Source organism: Colletotrichum abscissum (assembly GCF_030869225.1).
Source record: "Colletotrichum abscissum strain IMI 504890 chromosome Unknown Scaffold_1.1, whole genome shotgun sequence".
NCBI classification, from domain to species: Eukaryota; Fungi; Ascomycota; class Sordariomycetes; order Glomerellales; family Glomerellaceae; genus Colletotrichum; species Colletotrichum abscissum.
Genome location: NW_026849987.1, coordinates 1,392,796 through 1,409,528, shown reverse-complemented (window position 1 = coordinate 1,409,528; position 16,733 = coordinate 1,392,796). Strand labels below are relative to the sequence as shown.

Here is a 16,733-nt window from a genome sequence, read left to right as displayed (position 1 = left end):
GTGGGGTCCATGTCTTATCTAATCCCTGTCACTGACGATAAGGGGACGTGCTAAATGGATGATGCTAACGACCGTGGTGGTGGTGATTTATTAATGGCGTCCATAGCTCCGCGTTTAACTCCGCGACAACTCTCCCGCAATCACGACTTTTGTACTCCCCAACCTCTCTGTGACAAGCTTCTCTGCAAACACCCGACAATTCACTCAAAAGAAGATTGCCTGCTACGATTTCAACCTGGCCACCCCGCCCTGCCCACACCATCCCATCTCCACGAGAGCGCATAGTACGTCTGTAACAGCTTGGACAAAAGTTGTTGCAGGGCCACACGGTCCATGCCGTCGAATTCACCCCCCGCAGTCGAGGGAGTTTTGCCATCACGGGCGACGGGAAGGACAGGCGGCGCAGCGCCGGTCAACGACAACCATAACCCTCTACGCCGAAGACCCCGCCAAGATTCCGACGTCTCGCGCTCCGGTTCCGTCGCCCCGCACCAGCAGCAGTCCAACAGACCGAGCCCGAAGCGCTTCAAGTTTGGCGCTGACGACCCTTCCTCTCACAATATCATGTCTACCAAGATGAAGGGCAAGCTGCCCGAGGTCATTGACCTGACGCAATCCAACTCGTACCGGCCATATACGGGCGCGAAGAAGCTGATCATCAAGAACTTTCGACATTCGGCCACCAACGAGAAGCTGGAAAAGTACTACGAACGGACCGAGCAGGAATTGGTCGATGCTTTGCACGAGATCTTCAGCGGGCGCAAGCCAAAGCTACCGTTGGAGAGGCTATCTCGGGCCGTGGAAGATATATGCAGGCGCGGCCAAGACAGCGACTTGCAGCTGTACGAGACCTTGCGGCGAAAGTGCGAGGAGCACCTCACCCAAGATGTACTACGGTCAATCAAGTCCCGAGCTGGCAGCACAGATGTAGCCATGCTTAAGAGCGTCCTCGAGCACTGGAGGGTGTGGAATGGCCAGATTGTGAGTCTACGAGGTGATTTCTACGCCCTGGCTTGGCATTAACGCGCGACACAGATGACGATCCGGTCCACGTTCACTTACCTTGATCGTACCTACCTCCTAAAGAATAAGAATTACCTTTCCATCAACGACTTGACCATTTCACAGTTCAGGAGGATGGCGTTCCCGGCCCGCGACGACCCAGATGGTCAGACGCCCGGTGGCAGGGCGTTGCGGGGCATGTACGACCTGATCTCGTACGACCGAACAGGGGACGAGCGGTTCGAAGCGGCATTGCTCAAGGACTCGGTCATGATGCTACACGTATTCAACATTTACACCAAATACTTCGAGCCCCGGTTCATCGAGTTATCAGAGACATTCTTTGAGGACTTCGCAGAGGAGAGGAGCGCGTCAAGCCTGAAGGAGTATATCTCGGCGTGTGAGAGGCTGCTGAAGAAGGAGGACTACCGCTGCAACGAGTACAACTTCGACTCTACAACCAAGAAGCAGCTGCTCGACGCCGCGCACGGTATCCTTGTGAACAAGTATTCCGACAAGCTTCTCAACAGTGAGAGTCTTTCCAAGCTCCTTTCCGACCATGAGGTAGACTCCATGAAGGCCCTGTACGATTTGTTGCGACTGTCCGATATACAGAAGAAGCTCAAGCAGCCCTGGAGCACATATATCAAGAAGACGGGTGCTGCCATTGTTGCTGACAAGGAGCGCGGCGACGACATGGTCCAGAGGCTTCTTGAACTTAAGAGGTCACTAAGCCTCATTGTGCGCGACGCCTATGGCGGCGACCAAGACTTTGTCAACGAGCTCAGGAACGCTTTTGGAGACTTTATGAACGATCGCAGCATTGCAACGACGTGGAGCTCCGGAACATCCAAGGTTGGCGAGATGATCGCAAAGTATGTCGACATGCTGCTTCGCGGTGGAATCAAGGCTTTGCCGAAAACACTTCTGTCAGATAACATCGACCGAGCTGCGGCAGAGCAGAGCGGTATAGCCAGCGCCGGCGACGAAGACGCTGAGCTCGACCGGCAATTGGACCAGGCCCTGGAGCTCTTCCGTTTCATTGAAGGCAAGGACGCGTTCGAAGCGTTCTACAAGAAAGACTTGGCTCGCCGTCTGCTCATGGGTAGAAGCGCTAGTCAGGATGCCGAGCGTAACATGCTGCGGAAGCTCCGCGAGGAGTGTGGTATGAACTTTACTCACAACCTGGAGCAGATGTTCAAGGACGTCGAGGTGGCCAAGGAGGAAATGGAAGCCTACAAGCAGTGGTCGGAAGGCACCGGCGTGGATAGAGCCCCTGTCGATCTGTCGGTAATGATCCTGTCACAGGCGGCCTGGCCAACATATCCCGACGTCAAGGTGCACTTGCCAGACGATGTTGCCAAGCAGATTGAGCGATTCGACCAGTACTACAAGAACAAGCACACGGGCCGGCTGCTCAACTGGAAGCACGCACTAGCGCACTGCACGGTCAAGGCAAAATTCCCCAAGGGTACAAAGGAGCTTCTCGTCAGCGCGTACCAAGCCATCATCCTCGTTCTCTTCAATGAGGTCGGCATCGAGGGCTTCCTCGGCTACGAACAGATTGCTCGCTCGACAAACCTGCAAGGAGAGGAACTGAACCGAACATTGCAATCTCTCGCCTGCGGCCAGGTTCGCGTGCTTACAAAGAGTCCCAAGGGGAGGGACGTCAACCCGACGGACACGTTCACGATTAACAAGGCATTCATACACCCAAAGATCCGAGTTAAGATCAACCAGATTCAGCTCAAGGAGACCAAGGAAGAGAACAAGGCGACACACGAGCGTATCGCCCAGGACAGACGGTTCGAAACACAGGCAGCCATTGTGCGCATCATGAAGAGTCGCAAGGAGATGAGCCACGGCGAGCTGGTTGCGGAGGTGATTAACTTGACCAAGAACCGAGGTGCAGTTGATGCGGCGCAAATCAAGAAGGAAATAGAAAAGTAAGTGACTTCCGTGTCGTTGGCGGAACGAAGCGTTGCTAACACCTCATAGCCTGATTGACAAGGATTACTTGGAACGCGAGGGCAACACTTACACGTACCTGGCGTAGAGAGGTAGTTGGCATTGCGGGACTCGTTCGTACCCAGGGCGTAAGATCACCCTGGTGAGTCAAGTAGATGGCATGGTTGATCTGTCCATATACATAAATGAACTGAATGAAAGAGACGCTGGATGGTTAGGAAACCGGCGTTTTCATGGAACAATGCAATTTGAGTTGGCTCTAATACACTGCCTTCACCGGTGCACTGACCACTCCATCTACACTCGGTGAGCTCGGTGACTGATGGTAGCCCCTGTCGGGACCCTGCGGATAATCGTTCCACCTAGCGCATTGCGGGGTTCAAGAAAAAAGTTGCGGCGGCGGTGGTCCCTCCTGCACCTGGGCGCCAAAATTTTGGGAAATTTTGTGCCAAAGGCGGTCGGCCAGAAATATTTCCCATTGTACGGTGCACCGCGAAACCTCGACGACTTGACTTGCGCCGATTCCCACCAACCACCCTCCCGGATTCGACGAAGTACCTCGCCGAGCCGTCCTGCAACTATCAAGGAAAGCCGAATAAGGGGATATTTGCCAATTGTTTAATTTAAGTCGACAACCCAGCACAATCCGCCAAGATGCCCAAGTCAAAGCGCAACAGAGTGGTCAACCTGACCCAGGTGAACAAGAAGACGCGCGAACAAAAGGACAAGCTCTTTTCCAACATTCGCGAGTCGGTGCCGCAGTACCAGCACTGCTTCGTCTTTGGCGTCAACAACATGCGCAACAACTACCTCAAGGAGGTCCGCCACGAGCTCAACGACTGCAGGTCCGTTCTTTTTACAGCTTCTCTCCAAGTCTACTCAACCCGTGATACCACACCTATGGTGGTGCACCATGGCAGAATACACTGGCTCATACATGAGCTGCCCCTATCTAAACCCACCAAGCTAACCCGCCCTGCCACCTAATAGACTCTTCTTCGGCAAGACGAAACTCATGGCCAAGGCCCTAGGCCAAGACCCCTCCTCCGCCGTCGCAGACGGCATCGAGCGCCTCACCCCCTTCCTCGCCGGCACCGTCGGCCTCATCTTCACCAACCGCGACCCGGCCTCCATCCTCGAGTACTTTGACGGCGTCTCCCCCGTCGACTTCGCGCGCGCGGGAACCGTCGCCACCCGCGACTTCGTCATCCCCGCCGGCGTGGTCTACGCCACGGGCGGTGAGGTGCCCGCCGAGCACGACGTGCCCATGGAGCACAGCATCGAGCCCGAGCTCCGACGCCTGGGTATGCCCACGCGCATGGTCAAGGGCCGCGTCTGCCTCGGCGGCGACGACTCTGGCGAGGGCGAGGGATACACCGTCTGCAAGGAGGGCGATGTGCTCGACAGTCGGCAGACGAGGCTGTTGAAGCTGTTTGGGATCTGCTTGAGCGAGTTCAAGGTCAAGGTTCTTGCGTAAGTTTCTTGTTCCTTTTTTGTTCCCCCGCCTTCCTTTCGAGGCCGGCTCCCCGAGAATTGCGAGTACTGACATGTGTACGTAGATACTGGAGCTCTGCTTCAGGCGAGGTAACCGAAGTGAACCCCAACGCCATGGACGGCGTCGAGGTCGAGAGCGACTAAGAGCCAAATGTTATGAACAAACGTAAAAAAGATTAAAAAAGCTTTTAGACTTTTGATGATTGCTTTCCTCATGTAGGCTTGATACCATCATGGATTGCGAAAGGGTGGGACCAACAAAAACAATTTTCACGGCGTTTTACGGAAGGGGGTTTCTACTAGATTATTATTCCTTGAAAACAATTCATGCGTCAAAGCATCAATCTCTTCCACTAAAAACAGGCTTTTCCTTCTGTCATCCTTGACGGAGGTGAAATGACATGGAAGCAAAAAAGTTGTGGATGGACGTCGAACCTTGTTAGGGAGCAAAAGTGCAGAGCTTCCCCAACGAGCATCATCCGTTGTAGTCGATAGCCGAAAGGTTTGACTGTTCCTTTCCATTCAGATTGGCCAGGAGCAGGCCGGGCTGGCTCTGAAAAATGCCGTGGGTAGTTCGTTTTTTTGGGCATCTTTCATCATATAAAGTTTGGTGCCTGCCAAATTGCCATGACACGCTCGCGCGCAGAGGTACCTATATAACGGATGGAATACTCTCAGAATTCGAGAGATCCCCAGTTCGAGACAACCTTTTGTTAGGCCGGCCCTTTTTTCCTTTCCCGTCTATTGAGGAAGCAGCCTCTTTAAAACACATAGGAATCCTGGGACGTTGACATGCACTCTCGGCAACGACTGGATACAACTCGAGCAGCCGGATGATAGGAAGCTGAAGTACGGATACGACGTCTGATCTGTCTGCGTAAGAAACTAAAAGTCCTCACCTATTGGTACAAGTAATTATAACGTGGTACATGTGGATTTTCCCCATCCTTTTTGATTGTTTCCCGGTACGAATCCTCCTTCACTAAGCTCCAGGTCAGTAGGCACAGAGTCCCTTACCTCTGACCTTACCTGCAGCATCGAGCCGTTGTCGGAGTTCCTTGTTACGGCAGTCGTAGCCTGGGCAGGTTGTGTATGCACGTGGCGAGGTTTACCTTCAACAAGATGCCGAATCAGTTCTTTGGAAGTTGGTGGTTCGTGTGATGATTTGTTGTGAACACTGCTGGCCTGCCTGGTAATTGCGTATACTTGCCCCAAGCTTGCATCCGAGCTTTGTCCGAGTTCTCTTTGGTCCGAATATGGAGGTACTCGAAATTCGCGCTTGAAACCTTCTGCTTACCCTCGAGAGAGAAGGGGAAGAAGAAAAGAGACGGAAAGAAGAGACGAGCTAGTCGTCACCCACCGCAAGACACTAGGTGTCTCGTCAGTAACGACGCAACTTGCGAGGATCCTCGTAGCCACCGCCCTCGTAGCCGCGTTTTCTACTGTCGTCTTCACGAGGTCGGTCGTAATCTCTGTCTCTGTCTCGGCCGCGGTCCCGGTCCTCTCTGTCGCCTCGGTCTCCGCGGTCACCACGGTCGCGATACCCACCTTCCCCTCTAGGCCTGATGGGTTCCATGTTGCTTCCAGTCCGTCGGCCACCGTCACGGTCCCGATCACCAAAGCGGCCTCCATCGCGGTAGCCGCCGCCGCCGCCACCGCCACCGGATCTGTCGTCATATGAGCGGCCACCACCACGGTCATACCCACCGCCGGAGAAGCTGCGGTCGCCTCGGTCACCACGATCGCCTCCGAAGCCGCGACCAGGTCCTGAAGGGGCGTCTCTGGGTGCGCCGTATCCGTTCGGTCCGCGGTCACCACCCCTGGAGCCGAAGTCGCCGCCGCCGCGGAAGCCACCACGACCACCGAAACCTCCACCGCCTCCCCTGAAGCCTCCACGTCCGCGACCTCCCTCGAAGCCGCCACGGAAACCGCCTCGGAAGCCACCGCCAAAGTTGCCACCAGGTCCGCCACCCATGGGACGGGCAGGAAGAGCCTTGGTGTAACCTCTGCCACCGAGGCCACCGCCAAATCGGCGGGGCACCCAGCCCTTGACGGTGCGGCCCCTCTCGACGTCTACCTTGATACGTCGGTCTTTGATTCGAATACCATCGCAGGCATCTAGAGCAGCTACTCACCAGTGCGCCAAGGCGCGTGTGTCAGTAAAACCTTGACGATATCATACCTTTGCATCGTGACTGGGTAAAAAGAAGGAAAAACAAGATTTGAGACGGGCAAGCTTGAGGGCCACAGATCTCGGTGTGAAGTGCAGAACGTGGGCAAGCTTGAGGGCCGCACGTCTGAAGGGGAACGACTGGCAGACAAGCCGAGTCTTGTCGGAGGGGGTGGGTTCGGCGGTATTACCTCTCATGTCTTTCTCTCGTTCAAATACTACAAAAGCGTATCCTCGGTGGGGCTTCTTCTTCTTCTTGGGTCTCTCATGGGCATGCGTGTCAGTGATGATGCGAATCTGTACAAATATTAGCTCGATGCAAAGTGTGGAAAGGTATTCGGGAGTACGTACGCGCTCAATGGGGCCGAATCGACCAAACTCTCTCTCGAGGTCTTGCTCATTTGCCTCGTACGAGAGTCGCGCAACAATGAGCGTCTTGAAAGCGTCGCCACGAATGTTGGGATCCTCGTGCGGCTTAACTAGATCGCGAAAACATCAGCATAGACTCTCGATGGATAAATACTGGCAGAACTAACAGTCCTTCGGCCCCTCGGTTTTGAGCTTCTCAACAGCTGCCTGCTTCTCAAGCTTCTTGCGGTCGCGCATCTGAAGCCAACTTTCCGTCGGCTTGTAGTCGTCCTCTTCCTTGTATTGCTGGAGCGCGGGAAGGAATTCGGCGAGTCCAGAGACGGGGAGAGTTCGTCGGGCCTCGGGCGCATGGTCGGGCGGCGCAACCCATCGCAGAGGAGGGCGCGGCGCGAAGAGCGCCAACAGGTTAGGAGGGAGCTTATCCGTCATCGCTGTAGTTGCTCTTCGTCAAATTCCCGATTCAAGAAATGTTTGTCGACTCGGATAGGATGCGTCACGCCGTAGCTAATGATGCATCGACGGAGCTTGGTGGGATGTCGGGATTTGGAAAGGGAGCAGGCGCGTCGTCAGAGTAAAGGGAATGAAATTGACACGAGCATGGGAAAGTTTGTAGCGCAGCCTGCCTTTGGCCAATCGCCGCGGTTTAGCCGAGCCATCCTGGTCACAGACGGGAGCTTCGAGGCAGGTACGTACCTCCGGAGGCTGTCACCTCAGGCTGCATCCTACGTTTTCGCGCTAAGAAATTTCCCCGTCCCTGGAAAGGAGCCTCTCGTGATCCAGACTGCGAACCAGATTCTGTGCGCCAAGCAGGATACCATGACGATCAGAGCATTGAAGACGGTGTCTACCGGCCGTGTAAGTTCCTCGGGAGACGAACATACTGTAAACCCATTGCTGACGTCCTTACAGAATGGCCTGGGCTCTTTCATCCTCCAGTGCAAGAAGCTGGACTTTCACTACTGCGACTGGGCCGGCAGCTCCAAGGGAATGAAGTACGGCAATCCGCCCTCAGAAGGAGACTATCGAGAACATTGCTAACGGTCACCCAGCGGCTTCATCAAGTCTCAGCTTCCCAAGTTCGCCGCCGCAAACCCCCAAGTCGAGTTCACCGTATCGCCCCGTCCGTCGAAACACCCCATCATTGTCGGCCACTACATCAACGGCCGCGAGAAGGCCATTTGCGTTCGGAATATGGAGCCAATCGAGATCTTGAAAAAGGCTGAGCTTCTGCGCGACGCCAACGGAGAGAAATTGAAGAGGGTCAACAAGCCGGTCAACAGTATCAACCCCAGTGTCAGAGGTGTCTGGAGTCCTTACCACGGAAATGGCATGGCTGTATAAATATGAGAGGCACGAGCGTATCGATTTGGAAAAACGTGTAAAATTACGAAAGGAACTAGGCGTGTACAGGACGAAAGCGGGAGCTTCTTTGCCGCGTGTACCATACATTGACCCGTCAGGGAGGGCAAAGGGTACCCCTTTAAGAACTCGAAATTCAAGAATCACAAACATTTCACCAGGTCTAACCACCTTCAGAAGATTGGGGAGGGGGGTATAATTCTTTTATTCAAGTCTACGGCCCTAGGAGTTGGCGACTACGAATGGTCACTTGGGGGTCATCCTAGGTCTATCCCGGCCCATCACGGCCTGATTTTAGGTCATCATCATCAAGTTTGTAATCTGGCTTGTTTACTGCTTGGCGTTGACAATGTCGACGACTGTGCCATGTTAGCTGTCCGTCCATGATGATGGTGCACCGAAAATACTCACAGCCAGGCTTCAGGGAGGCACCGCCGACCAAGAAACCGTCAATATCCTTCTCCTTGGCGAGGTCCTTGCAGTTCTTCTCGTTGACACTGCCGCCGTAGAGGATGCGGGTCTCGTCGGCAACCTTGTCGCTGACCTCCTTCTTGAGCCAGGCGCGGATGGCGGCGTGAACCTCCTGGGCCTGGTCGTTGGTGGCGACCTTGCCAGTGCCGATGGCCCAGATGGGCTCGTAGGCAATGACGACCTTGGACCAGTCGGAGATGGCGGCCTTGAGGGCAGCAAGCTGCTTGCTGACGACCTCGACGGTGGTGCCGGCCTCGCGCTCCTCGAGGCTCTCACCGCAGCACCAGATGGCGCCGACGCCGTTCTCAGTGGCGTACTTGGTCTTGGAGGCAACGACCTCGTCGGACTCGCGGAGGATGGTGCGGCGCTCAGAGTGGCCGAGGATGGCCCAGTTGATGTTGCTGTCCTTGAGCTGGGAGACGCTGATCTCGCCGGTGAAGGCACCGTTGGGCTTGTCGAAGACGTTCTGGGCGGCCACCTCGACGTCCTTGCGGAGCTGGTCGCGGACGAGCTGGAGGTAGATGGCAGGAGGGGAGACGACGACCTCTGCAGACTGTCAGAGAAGCTCAACGGCGGGACAGGACTGCAAAGACATGGCACGTACCGGTGTTGGAGTCGAGGGTAGCGTTATTCAGGTTCTGGACAATCTCCTTGATGGCGGAAACAGATCCGTTCCTACAAGGCCGATGGTCATTAGTCTCACGATGTTTTGGCTGAAGCCGCAGCTTCCAGGCTGCCCCTCTCCGGTAGGGTGGTGCAGAGATCGTCGACCCCGCCAATGGGACGAAACTTACATCTTGAAGTTGCCGCCGACGAAGAACTTGCGAGCCATGCTGGGCAATTGGTGGTGATTTGGTGATACGTGGGAGGTTTGATAGGATTGGATACGTCTGCGTTTCCGTCAGGAGTGAAAGATCAGATCAAAGTCTTGGGTGTAAATGACGCAGGATAGATTCGGAGAGCTTCGTAGTCATGGAAAAGACCTCAGGGTTGGGTCACGTCAAAAGCTCCAGTGCAAGGTGGGCTGCGCTTGTCTCATGGAGGGGCAGAGGGGCTGCGCAGGAGGGGCAACTGGTACCACAGCTGCCCACCTCGAGAGTGCCGCCAGAGTGCCGCCGCTGGCAGGCCGAGCCCATGGCAGCAACAGCAGCAGGCTGACAGCACACAATCAGCAGTTCTGGTGGGGTCCCCAGCGGCCCCCGGTCTGACCCGGAGCCTGCAGCTGCCCCGCACTCAACCTCACTGCAGCATCCAAAGTTGCCCAAGTGACCTGAGCGTCCGTCTACCGTGGGCTGAGACCATCCTCCAACATCGACCGCCCCTCAACAGTTTTCGTGCCCAGTCGGACCGTTCTCTTCCTTTCATCCCCAGGGTCGCCGAGTCTCTCATTTGATAAGCCAATCGGATGCCCGCTAGCTCCCAGGTGAATAGCAGCAGAGAACGACGGCTACCTTGACCGCGTAAGTCAGCAAAGATAGTGTGTAGTTTAGTATGTACAACCCGTCATTGTAGAGTAAGAGCCAGCCAAAGATGTTTCTTCATGAACGACTTGAGATTGACGACCCCGGACCTATCCTGCTTCGGTGAACTTGCATTGATACAGGCTGTCCATTGAGGCGTCAATGTTGCACCAAAAGAGCCAACGATGCATCCGCCAGATTTCTGTGAAGTAAAGACCTCGGCCAACCTGTTCACGAACCCTGTTTCTTCCGAATCGACGGCTACTTGAGCTCCGTCTCTTATTAGCCCCGGCAAAGCAAAGTGGCAGACATCTCGGTTGGACGCAATGTCGGCTCGTCAACGAAAATTATTCACAATCGCTCCGGCTCACGATATGCCCGGGCAGCAAGCTTGCTTGCTCTATTTTGTTTGGTGAGAAACACATCGTATGGCAAGTTTAGACTGAAGTAGACTGAAGTCTGAGAACGCATGCCCTGTATAATGTCTCAATAATCATATCTCCTTAATCTCGGCACTCACCATCCCTTCGTCTAATCAAGTCTGCGATGTTTTAGCTTCTCACCAAAAAACGAATAACAATTACCAGTTCCACACGTAAGTCCTCGCTGTTAAAGCACCCCAATCTCTTCGCTGTCTCGAGACCGCGAGTCTGGCGTCTTCGATCCGGAGCATCAAAAGCAAAGCTACGCGACGCCGTCTCAGATATTTCACAATCACGATTCAACATGCTCCAAGGCCACTGGGCCGGGAGATGTGGTAAGTCCTAGTCAGTTTCTCGTCTAATGCCAAATTCATGATCTGTACCCGCAGCCCCAGTGAAGGTCGCCAATCGACAAATCTGCAAATTTGATTGTCTTGTCCATGCAGCATCCCGTGCAGAGCACGGATCGCCTTGGTCGACTTGCCCTGACTTATGATCTTCGTTTCCGGATGGCATCCTGACATGAGAGGGGAGAAAACTTGGCAAGGGAGCATGATCCGGTCTGTGAAGTTGGCCGTGCTCAACTTCCTTGCGTCGCGCTCATTGAGAATCCCTTCATCTAGCCAGAACCACTTCAGCTCGGACCTTCCCAGATCCTGGCAACGTCGTGGTGTCTTCGCGGAGTGCTGATTAATTCGTCTCTGTTGTAAGACATCGTCGCATTCGATTGCGCCGTACCAAAAAGGAACTCCATGAGAAGGAAGTCTTTCACTACTTGTTAGACCAACCTAGCCCTCTTTCACCGTCTTTTCTGACGTCTACGCAAGTAAGCGGTCAATGCTGCTAGTAATGCAGCGTTCATATTCATTGGAACAGCATCGAAGTAGGATTGACGTGGAGTTTGCAGATGGAAGAGACGATTTCCAGATCTAAAGCTGTGTAAGCCGATCACCGAGCTCCGTAATGGATTCATACGCCTCCGTATCAGGCTCCTCAGACAGGAGCCTTCTCTCTCAGCTTTCGTCTAGTGCTAGCTTCGGCATATGCCCTCGCCTCATCTATCTATTGCTATGCCGGCGCCCCTTTCGGGCTGTTCTGTGCAATCATGAGCTAAACCTCGAACTCTTCGAGTACGGTGAAACCATTTTCAACTCGAATAGATGCAGCGAGGCGCAAAAGAACCGATACCACGCGGTTGAAGAGATAGATAGCTTCTGTGAATTAGACGAGTCTAAACCAGACTGGTGACCTCTGACATGGGAGACGGATGGCACTTTGGTGGCACATAGTAAGGTGCAAGAATGAGCGAGCTATATCATAGAGCACACTGTACTTGAGATGTGATGGTCTTGCCAAGAGTCATCCTCTCCAGCATGCTTCCGACGTTTCACGAACACGCGCTAGGCGGCATGAATATCGCGAGTCCCCGTCAGAAACACAATGTCTTCTCACAATCTGTCATACGAGACGCCTGGGCATTCTAGAAGTCCAGTGCCGTCTAGAACCCGTCATCTACCCGTTTTCGCGCACAATAGGTGAGCACTCCAGGCGGTATAATGAACCCATGTCAAGTGTCGTTATGATTGAGTCGGTCACGTAAGGGGCAGCCCCCGGGAGGCGCAGCTGATGGCAGGCCGGACACACGTGGGGTTGACAGCCCCGGCCTGATCTCAGGGCCCAATCGCATCTTCACCAGCCATGATCCAGACCGGGGAACTTGGCTTCACGGAGGGTTGCTCTCGACGGGCGGGAGGGAGAGAGGGCTGAAGACTTTTTTCTCCGTCGCCCGCTAATGACAGGAACACCGGGACCGAGCTGTGCGCTCGCGACATCATTCGCTGCCAACCTTCCAGGGCCCCAATCATCGTGTGCCGGTTGAAACAGCAGCGTACGAGGGGTGGTTCGGAAACGGCTCAGAAATAGCAATCTGGCCACCCAGCTATTGCGCGTGGTGGCTGCAAGAAGAAGCAATATGACATCCAGATAACAGTACTGGTTCGTTTCATTGAGTGTGGCGGGATTGACGAACCCAGAGGCAATGGATAGTAGAGCTGTTGAAATCGGCCTTGTGATATGAGTTGCTGAGTGTGACTTGAAAGGTGTCGTCTGGCTGATGACTAAGATCATTCGTGGTGTGGGGCAGCATGTCATGGCTCAAGAACCGAATGGAAGCCGCATCTTCCAACTAACACCTGCTGTCAACTCCTTGCCAGCTAACGACTTCACGTCAAAGTACGCCATCCTATTCCATCCTCTTACATATGAAGCCGCCTCTTCGCTTGATGACATGCGTACCCTGGCATCCGCTGTTCGTTAGACAAGGTAGCATTGGGGCGCCACCAGTCATGGGAACGCCCAGATCCGATGTGATAGGGACCGGAACCTGACAGGCCAAGACTACCATATCAGAGAGCGGCCGCATCACGGGGGCCTTGCAGCATAGCCTCTGGGAACACGATGACCTGCCTCTAGCCGTATTAAGAGACCTGTCCAGGATGTCGAGGTCGAACAGGCGAGAATCGAATTGGGGCCTATGGCGTCCAACACCCTCTGACACGTACGGTTTTATCATGCCCTCGCCCGGTCGTCAATGCGCCATGACGAACCCAAAACCCGTGCGTCCTGCCAAGCTCCAAACAGTTCTCTACCACAGTAACCAAAGAGAAACGAGAAGGCGGCGCGGCTTCGAAGACAACTCGCCAATCCAGATCCTGGATGCAAACATTTCTGATCCTCATCCAGGAACACATTGTCTTCCCCACCTTCAGCCTGCTTTCCGCTACGTCCACCGGCCGCCCACCTCCACCATCATGATGATATTCAGACCAGGGCCGGTTTCTGAGTTTGAATGCTCTCACCAACAAGCACCTTACCGCTCGAATGAAGCTGCCAGCGGCCAACCCGTTCTGTCAAATAACCTGACAGCTTCCCTTGACATGTCATGCTCATGATCGCAGGCCTGGCGCATGACGCTGACGATCATGAAAGGATTCTGACACTGTTGACACCTAGAAGTGAAAGCTGTCTCGGTAGCTTCAAACTGGTTCCGCTGCGTTAGCGGCAAATGACCCCGGTTTCTGAGCCTGGGTCTGCCGCGTCAAACGGCCTAGTCTGCTGTTGAGCCTCCTTAGCCGGAGAAACGGGCTTGTCACCCCAGCTGCAAAACCAACAATAGGGCTGGGAGACGTTCTCTCCCATAACGGCTCTAGAGAAGCGATGCGACGGTGCCGCAGAAGATGACTTACGCAAAGAAGCAAGGCGCCGAAGTCTACTGCCTTCCCGGCTTCTTTCACACAGACTTGCAACCGGCCAAGATGCCGTGGGATCAACGGAGTAGCATCCATCGTTCCCTTTTCAGCACCGCCCCGTGGATATCCAATGGACACTGAGAGAGACAACACGACACGACACCACCAGTTCCTCATGAGAACCCCGGTTCAAGCCGTCAGTGCGGCCTTGAGAATGTCTCGCCAACACTCACTCCTCGCACCACTCCCCCCCCCCCTCCCCGCAGTGCCGTGCCAGGGATGGGATGGCCACCATCGAGACCGAAAGGATATATTGGCCGGGGCTCGCATCACCATCTTGATGTCACAAGCAGAGTTATGCTTTGCCATTGCCTTCATCCGTTGATTAGGCTCAAGCACGGTCACCACCGCTGAAAAAAACGTCTTTTTGCCCATCCATTCGATTTGCCCATCCCCCCTCGTCCAGTGTCCTCTTCGTCCCCGCGTGTACTCGGACCACCTTGGACGCCGCATAGGGAAGGAATAAGGAGGAGATACTCCCCAAACTTCTCCTACACCTCCGCTTCTTAGCAATAGTCGTGGCCAACTCCCCGTTCTCCATGATGTTCACGCCATCTACGATATGAGAATCCCGCCTGTAGAAGTCATTCTCAGTTGGCCGACCCCGAACTTCGTCAATCCAGTAACGAGAGGCCCGGCCAACGAGATCGTTGCCATCATCCTACTGGCCATCGCCACTGTCATCCTCTCCATCCGGATCTATACACGACGATGTATCACTAATGGGTTCGGCTGGGACGACATTCTCGTCGTGCTGGCCTTTATTCCAGCCACGGGCTTCGTGGTGCTTGGAGTCATAGCTACGAACAGCTATGGCTGGGGGCGGCATGTCTGGGATGTGCCTACCGAAACTATTACGGGATCACTTCAAATCGGCCTCGCCAGCCAGATCCTGTTCGACTTGGCAACAAGCTTCACCAAGTTATCCATGTTGGCTCTGATGTACAGAATCGCGTGTGCAGCATCGAATAAGTTGAGAGTGCTCGTAGTAGCACTACAGGTGCTAATCTCCGTCAACTGCATCGTCTTTATGTTGGTAGCTATGTTGCAGTGCCGGTAAGTTCTCCGTCGATGGTGAAAGACGCGCAGTACTGACGTATCCAAGGCCTCTCAAGCTCTATTGGACTCTCTCGTTGGAGCCGCAGAACTGCATCAACGAATCCACCCATCTTCTCGTTGCCGGAACCATCAATACCGTCACGGACTTCCTGGTGGTTCTCTTACCCCTCGCCCTCGTACGTATTGTATACGCCGACAAGCTCACCTCAAGACAACTTACCATTGTCAACCTCTTATTTGGTGCCGGATTCCTCGCATGCTTTGCCGGTGTTGCTCGCACATACTTCACCTGGATCATGACTACGGAGCCCGACGCCACATGGAACGCCTGGATCAACTGGCTTGTATCTTGCCTTGAGCTATTTCTCGGCATCATTTGCACCAGTATTCCCTCTACAAAGCCATTCTTCAACAAATACCTTCCCAAGTTCCTCGGCACCAACGCACGCAAAACTCGCGCGACAACGGAGCCAGTACCTACCGACAAGGCCACCACCGGTTCGGCAAGAACCAGCCAGATGTCAAACGAGCCTACAGTGAAGGAGCTCGACGTAATTCCCTCAAAGTCCCCTGCAACCAAAAGGTTTAGTGAAGGGACGCTCAACAAGCCGTTACCGGCAGTGATGAAGAATCAATCAGTCTACACTATCAACATCCAACTGGACGAAGCCAGTCTAGGCCCCGCGGATAGGTCTCCCGACAGGAGAAGGGCTCCGAGGGGTCGAACGACGGAAAAGTCGGAAATGGCCCGGCGCCAAGCCGTCAATAATTTCAGCCGTCCAAAGATTCAACACATGAGGAGCAACTCAGAGCCCTCAAGTCAGCACCGGCCCAGCTTCAGTGCTGAAGACGGCCGGCCTGACAGCCACCTTACCAATGCGTCGGGCGAAAGCAGTCGTCATAGTCAGATCCTTTACGAAGTTGACGACGTTGTCTATCGTGAGAGCATCCGCCAGAGCATCGACGACCTGGAGGCAGGGATTCGCTATGGCACATACGACCGCAGCAGTTACACCGCCGTACCCGCGCCTCTGCGGAAACACGCGAAATCGGGATCTGTCGGTACATTCGGGGGCTAATTGACGGGCCCAAAAAGCTTGTACATTGTGTATAAACCTTGCAGACGGGAATATCCATTGTTGTTTCTTTTGAGGTAAAAGACCAGGGAGGGGCGGCTAAAGAATGCTTGCTCAAAGAGTTTTACGATACACCCTCAGGACATCAGTTCCTGCATTTCACTTCCCTTTACGGCCATGTTTATAGTTTCTTACCTATTTAAGCTTCTCGGGAGCCAGACCCGAGCTTTAGTCAACGAGGTCAATGACTAGTAATTCAGACTTCTTCCCTGTTTGCCTTCGCCGTGCCAACAACACCGCCATCTGCCCATTTGCCTCCCATCTCATTTTTTGTACAAAACTCTCAGTCAGCTCTCGCCCATCCCTTTTGTTGAACAAGGTGAACTTTCGTCCCGGCTTGGTCCAGACGGCCACCGGGAATGGGATTCTGATTGGCCCAAGCATCGTCCATTCACTTTCCGTTTCTTACAGAACAGAAGCGTCTCACTTCCCCCCTCCTCCTCCTCGGCACCGTTCCCGAAGGCGGCCGCCGAAGCGTAAAGGGCACAAACTCTCGCTGCCGTCTTGTCCGCTGA

General features: G+C 54.4%; 7 protein-coding genes across 7 annotated transcripts; 4 read left to right on the top strand and 3 right to left on the bottom strand.

The window, feature by feature from the left end:
- Positions 1-333: 333 nt before the first annotated feature.
- On the top strand, positions 334-3,058 carry CABS01_00435 (Cullin family protein; the record flags this gene model as incomplete). Its single annotated transcript, XM_060533816.1, has 3 exons — positions 334-981; positions 1,036-2,948; positions 3,001-3,058. The coding sequence occupies 3 exons, from the start codon at positions 334-336 to the stop codon at positions 3,056-3,058; spliced, it is 2,619 nt and encodes an 872-aa protein (XP_060406330.1).
- Positions 3,059-3,624: 566 nt separating this feature from the next.
- CABS01_00434 (ribosomal protein L10) lies at positions 3,625-4,608 on the top strand (the record flags this gene model as incomplete). The annotated part of the gene is made up of 3 exons (XM_060533815.1): positions 3,625-3,815; positions 3,961-4,443; positions 4,530-4,608. 3 exons carry the CDS (start codon positions 3,625-3,627, stop codon positions 4,606-4,608), a joined length of 753 nt encoding a protein of 250 aa, XP_060406329.1.
- A 1,237-nt stretch (positions 4,609-5,845) lies between these two features.
- On the bottom strand, positions 5,846-7,432 carry CABS01_00433 (U1 small nuclear ribonucleoprotein; the record flags this gene model as incomplete). Its single annotated transcript, XM_060533814.1, has 4 exons — positions 5,846-6,591; positions 6,682-6,931; positions 6,986-7,113; positions 7,171-7,432. The coding sequence occupies 4 exons, from the start codon at positions 7,430-7,432 to the stop codon at positions 5,846-5,848; spliced, it is 1,386 nt and encodes a 461-aa protein (XP_060406328.1).
- Positions 7,433-7,600: 168 nt separating this feature from the next.
- On the top strand, positions 7,601-8,344 carry CABS01_00432 (uncharacterized protein; the record flags this gene model as incomplete). The annotated part of the gene is made up of 3 exons (XM_060533813.1): positions 7,601-7,858; positions 7,913-7,995; positions 8,053-8,344. The coding sequence occupies 3 exons, from the start codon at positions 7,601-7,603 to the stop codon at positions 8,342-8,344; spliced, it is 633 nt and encodes a 210-aa protein (XP_060406327.1).
- A 348-nt stretch (positions 8,345-8,692) lies between these two features.
- CABS01_00431 (triosephosphate isomerase) lies at positions 8,693-9,665 on the bottom strand (the record flags this gene model as incomplete). The annotated part of the gene is made up of 4 exons (XM_060533812.1): positions 8,693-8,721; positions 8,774-9,379; positions 9,438-9,508; positions 9,628-9,665. The coding sequence occupies 4 exons, from the start codon at positions 9,663-9,665 to the stop codon at positions 8,693-8,695; spliced, it is 744 nt and encodes a 247-aa protein (XP_060406326.1).
- Positions 9,666-13,750: 4,085 nt separating this feature from the next.
- Positions 13,751-14,140, bottom strand: CABS01_00430 (uncharacterized protein; the record flags this gene model as incomplete). Its single annotated transcript, XM_060533811.1, has 1 exon — positions 13,751-14,140. One exon carries the CDS (start codon positions 14,138-14,140, stop codon positions 13,751-13,753), a length of 390 nt encoding a protein of 129 aa, XP_060406325.1.
- A 445-nt stretch (positions 14,141-14,585) lies between these two features.
- Positions 14,586-16,161, top strand: CABS01_00429 (uncharacterized protein; the record flags this gene model as incomplete). Its single annotated transcript, XM_060533810.1, has 2 exons — positions 14,586-15,079; positions 15,129-16,161. The coding sequence occupies 2 exons, from the start codon at positions 14,586-14,588 to the stop codon at positions 16,159-16,161; spliced, it is 1,527 nt and encodes a 508-aa protein (XP_060406324.1).
- Between the last annotated feature and the right edge of the window lie 572 nt (positions 16,162-16,733).